The sequence below is a fragment of the Rhincodon typus genome, chromosome 38, assembly GCF_021869965.1.
Source record: "Rhincodon typus isolate 14 chromosome 38, sRhiTyp1.1, whole genome shotgun sequence".
Taxonomy (NCBI): domain Eukaryota; kingdom Metazoa; phylum Chordata; class Chondrichthyes; order Orectolobiformes; family Rhincodontidae; genus Rhincodon; species Rhincodon typus.
The window spans coordinates 18,943,152-18,948,688 of record NC_063369.1 but is presented as its reverse complement, the minus strand read 5'-3'; the positions used below and the strand labels follow the sequence as shown (position 1 = coordinate 18,948,688).

Below are 5,537 nucleotides of genomic sequence, written 5' to 3'. Positions count from 1 at the left end.
CTGCTTGGCCTGCTGTGTTCATCCAGCTCTACACCTTGTTATCTCAGATTCTCCAGCATCTGCAGTTCCTACTATCTCTGCCTAGGGATAGTGTGAATTAAAGCCACAAAAATAAATTGGAGAGCAAAAAACAAGATAAAATTGTGAGAGGTTTAATATGGTAACTGATGCACTCTGTTGAATTACTGCCCAGGTAATGACAGTGGAAATTATCTCATTATGCAACTAAGCACTACTCACTTCATTGTTGAATTATAATCGGTCCCATCTACCCAGAGCCATTCCCCTTCTTCAACAGTGTCATGGAGTCCAATCCAATGATCATATTCTATGTTCAAATCTAAGTACGTCTGGCAAAAAATAATAATATCCCCATATTAGCGAATTTAGAACAGTAACCAATCAAAAACAAAGTTAATCCAGTGAAGGTAACTACTTATCATTTACATGTGGGGGCATTTATGATTCAAAGCTTTATTGCTGAGACCATTTTGGACATGTAAATAACACAAACTGGACCCATGCTTTGATCACTTCGAAAGTGCACCCATGACCGCTAAGGAACACAACAGAAACCTTGACAAGACCACAACTCTTCAGGATCTTTGCTGCTGAACTTTGAGAAAACTCTGAAGTAAAAGGCAACTGATTGTTTCTATCTTTATAAATTTACAATAATTATTTGTATTTAAACAACATAGGTCTGTGCCTACATTATACCTAGGTACAAGTACATTGTTTAATGTTTAGCTGTGTCTGCATTTTTAGCAGGGTTTCCTCCTTTTATGGTCTTTCAGCTCCAAGTTAATTTCTAATGTGATAAATGCTACTTTTGTCAAATACTTATTCTGTTTCCAATGCCTGGTTTTCTATGCTTTGCCTTTGTGTTTCCAAATTGTCTGTTGTTCATATTAGGAAGAAATAATTAAGATTTCTTGTCTCCTCCAGGCTTACTCCAACGCCAAACTCACTATAAGAAAGTATTTAGACCCATTTTAAAACATTTTCAGGATTAGTATCAGAAAACAATCCACAACATATGTTAATTCTAAACCTGTCAACCTAGAGTGCAATCCAAGAGATGGTCAAAGTGCATTATGACGAGAGAGAATTAAAAATGAGGAAAAGTTTTATGAAGTTTACAAATAACCTGCTGTAATTTTATTTATATGTGACCATGGGCTCTGGGCATCATTGGCTCAGCCAACATTAACCATGTATTGCTAATTGCCCTTGAGGAGGTTTGTAGACCCACAGTTTGTAGAGACTTTCTGAGCTATTAGGGATGAGGGGACACCAAAAATGTAGACCCAGCAACAGCATGATCCCAGCTAATGTTTACTACTATTACTGGCCAAGTCAGATCTCAGAATGAAACCTGGTTTGATAAATTATATGTTGTTTTGTTTTGGTTTTAATGAGGTAGTTTCTCATGCATTAGTACCTTTCTGTGGATTGTCACCTTGCTGCAGTAGAATGTTCTGTTGATCCCAAGAATGATTCTGTCAGGGATTCTTGACTCCTGGCAGGGCCACTGAAGACGGTAAAATCAAAGGGAGGAATGAAAGAAAGTATAATCCAAAACAAGTCCTCAAAGGTGATCCTCAAACCTAGAAGATACTGTGTGATACCAATGGCTGTGACAACAGGTGGAGGCTGCTGAAATAAAGAGATTCCCAGTCCTTGAGATTTCCTTGCTACTGGAACTGGATCTACCTTCTGAAAAGGGCCGTGTGTCTGCTAATGTGCAACAGCATTCCTACATTAAAAGATGTCTGCACACTGCACTTACTGAGAAGAATTCAACCCTCCACCACCATGACCCCCCCCCACCACACACACTCACAGACAAAACACCTTCAGACTGGCATGTCAGCAGTGGAGTATGACTCAGTAATTTTGCTCTTGGAATAGGGACAGGAGAACGTTTTGGCAGCTAACTTCATGACTGAGCAGGTCTCTTCAGGATCCACTCTGCTCACTATGCAAGGGGAATGAAGTAGAAAAAGTGTCCTAAAAATAATCTTTTGCAACACCACCCTGGCTGGAAGACCACACCCAGTGAGCTCATCTACCTGTGATCTGAAGACCAAAGTCAAACTCAATATTGGAATCTGGCATGTACGAACCCTCATGGATAACGAGCAAAACCATTGTCCGGAAAAAGTATTGCCTCTGTTGCCCATGAGCTCAGGCATTTCAACATTGATATCGCCGTCCTGCAGAAGACTCGAAGAGCAGGCAGAGACAGCTGACGGAGGAAGGTTGTGATTACACCTTTTTCTGGAGAGGAAAGCTGGATGATCAACCCAAGGTACATGGAATTGGACTCACCATCAAGATGAACACATCAACTGATTCTTGGAGCCCCCTGTTGGCATCAACAATTGCCTCATGACTCTCCATTTACAACTTGCCAAGAGCCAGCAGGCAGCAGTCGTGAATGCTCAGGCTCCAATCCTTGATGCCATGGATGAGTCCAAGGAAGGTTTCTACTCTACCCTGCGTACCATATTTATCAACATCCGTAAGGAGGATAAAATTATCTCCCTTGGAGATTTAATGCTCAGATCTGAAAGCACAACCACCATTGGAAAGGAAAGAGTCAGGAATTACAACAGCAACAGGATTCTCCTGCTCACCAAATGTACGGATCACCAGCAGGATATCAACACCCTATTCAGCGAAAAAGACAAATTCAAAACTTCTGTGAGGCATCCACAATCACATCCACTGACATATGATAGACTACATCATCATTCGATCCTGAAACCAAATGACGTACACATTACCAAAGCAATGACCAGTGCAGATGACTGCAGCACACACCACAGGCTCATCCATTCTTCTATGTTCATCAAATGCTACCATAGGCAGCCTAAGACAAGAAAACAATTCTGAAAAAAGCTGAACATTGAGTGGCTTCAAGAGCCAAGCAGATTAGCAAAGTTCCAACAATGTCTTCACCAAAATCTCCAAAGAGTTCATTTTAATGGAGTGCAGGAAATATGGAAAGAGCTTAAGACAGCCAAATTCTGAAGATGAGAAAACACCAAGATTTGTTCAAAAAGAAATGACCCATCATCGAAGACCTTATTGACTAGAAGAAGAAATCTCTCTGTGCCTGGCAAAACAACATCACCAGTGTGACAAAGAGAAGTCATCTCCGAGCAAAGGGTGGAGTACAAGAAGGACTAAGGAACTCAAGACATAATGATGGATTGAGAAAGCTAAGCAACTGTAACTCCTTGCTGACAAGCATGATACTCTGGGTTTCTTCAGTGCCACCAAGGCAATTTACAGACCCAGCACAGTTGACCTCAAACTGGTACAGAGTAAGGATGACACCATTTTGAAAGACAAAAAAAAAGTCAGGCTCCAGTGGAGAGAGCATTGAAAAGAACTCTTAAAATGTGATGTAATTGTCAACAAGGACATGTTTGAGGAAATCCCCTTCAAAGATACTCTTAGACCCCCCTTCGTGTGGCAGAAATTGAAGCCCCCATTGGCCACATGAAGAATGGAAAAGAGTGGACAGGATTCTAGCAGAGATATTCAAATTGGGAGGAACACAGCTTACTCGTCATCTCTGTCAACTGTTCCTGAGAATCTGGGAGAAAGAAGAAATCCCAGCTGATCTTAGGGATACTGCAACTGGCACCATGTTCAAGAAAGGAGACAAAGTGGACTGTGGGACCTACCAAGGGATCGCCCTACTTTCCATCACCAGGAAGATCCTTGCCTGAATCCTTGCTGGGTGTCTCCTCCCAGTCTCAGAGGATTGAAACCTAGTGTGGCTTCAGACCAAACCGTGGAACTATGGTCACAGTTTTCACTGGCTCAGCAACTCCAAGAGAAATGCCATGTACAATACTGAACATTCTTTTCTCCATCTTCATCGACACCATTCTTCAATTTGTCAAGAAAAAGTTTCCCAGTGCTATGGGCATTGTCTACAGAATAGAGAGAGACCTTTTCAATCTCAGTCAGTTAAAATCATAGAAGAAAAGCTCTGACCTCGTTTATGGAATTTCAGTATGCATATGATAATGCCATCTCTGCTTTCTCGGAAGATTGGTCACAGAGAACAGGGATAAATATGTCTTTTTCTAGTTAGCAAATTGTAACCAGTAGAGTGCCACAGTTTGATCATTGTTGCAGATTCAATAATTTGCAATCTGTATTGTATACATTAATGTGTGGGCTAATGTATGGTAGCTGAATTTGCCATTGATGTCAAGCTAGGTGGCACAGTAAGTTACCTAGATTCTGTTGAGTGAGTGGGCAAAAATCCATTCGACTCAATTTTGTAAACTTCTATCAGGTTACTCCCCAGCTTCTATCATTCAAGTGAAAACAAACCAAGTTTGTCTTATCCCTCCTCATAGCTAATACCCTCCAAACCAAGCAACATCCTGGTAAACGTTTTCTGTACCCTCTTCAAAGCCTCTACATTCTTCTTGTCATGTGGCAACAAGAACTTTTTGTAATTTGCTACATTATTTGCTATTTGAATAATGAGCACACCATTGATATGTCATTATTATGGTACATGTTCCTGGCAGATTCAGCTCCTTTATTTTGGGAGGAACAATGGAACTGCTGTAAATCCAATTGAAATTTGATGTCCAGTGAATAGAATGAACAAACATTTCCTACCTGTTCCTCAGCGCTGTTAACGACAACAAGATCAGCATTCATCAATTTACACATTTTTTGGGCTTGTTTCCAGGTTGCTTTGTGAGGTGAAAAGTAGTAAAGACTTTCTCTGAATGGAGACCATTGCTGAAGACAGCTGAAATCTGTGAAGGTATGAAGTGAATGTTAGAACCAGCTGGGACACTGCAGCAGCTCATACATTTCCACATTCACTGAGCTTCTGCACATCAGGGACATATTTTTAATGTCTTTAACATATCTGACAGGATATAGAATTATCGAGATTGATGGCAGAGAGAAAAGGCTTTTCAGCCCATCGCCTCTGTGCCAGTCAAAAACAACCACCAAACTATTCTAATCCCATTTTCCAGTACTTGGCCCATAGCCTAATATGCCTTGGCATCACAAGTGTACATCTAAATACTTAGAGTCATAGAGATGTACAGCATGGGAACAGACCCTCCGGTCCAACCCGTCCATGCTGACCAGATATCCTAACCTAATCTCATCTGCCAACATTTGGCCCGTATCCCTCTAGACTCTTCATATTCATATACCCATCCGGATGTCTTTTAAATGTTTTAATTGTATCAGACCTCACCGCTTCCTCTGGAAGCTCATTCCATACACGTATCATCTGTGAGAAAATGTTGCTCCTTAGGTCCCTTTTAAATCTTTCTCCTCTCACCTTAAACCTATGCCCTCTAGTTTTGGACTTCCCCACTCCAGGGAAAAGACCTTAGCTGTTCACCCTATCCATGCCCCTCGTGATTTTATGAACCTCTATAAGGTCTCTCCTCAGTCCCCTATGCTCTGGAGAAAATAGCCCCAGCCTATTGAGTTTCTCTCTATAGCTCAAACCCTCCAACCCTGGCAAC

At 41.3% G+C, this 5,537-nt stretch overlaps 1 protein-coding gene across 1 annotated transcript in view; it reads right to left on the bottom strand.

The window, feature by feature from the left end:
- Positions 1–4,719, bottom strand: part of LOC125487239 (asialoglycoprotein receptor 2-like) — a 7,739-nt gene extending 3,020 nt beyond the window's left edge. The window contains exons 1-2 of the mRNA XM_048617871.1: positions 4,660–4,719; positions 241–350 (exon numbers count right to left, since the gene is read on the bottom strand). Coding sequence (XP_048473828.1) covers positions 241–350; positions 4,660–4,713 — 164 coding nt within the window. The 5' untranslated portion in view covers positions 4,714–4,719. The remainder of the gene's footprint in view (positions 1–240; positions 351–4,659) is intronic.
- Positions 4,720–5,537: the final 818 nt, after the last annotated feature.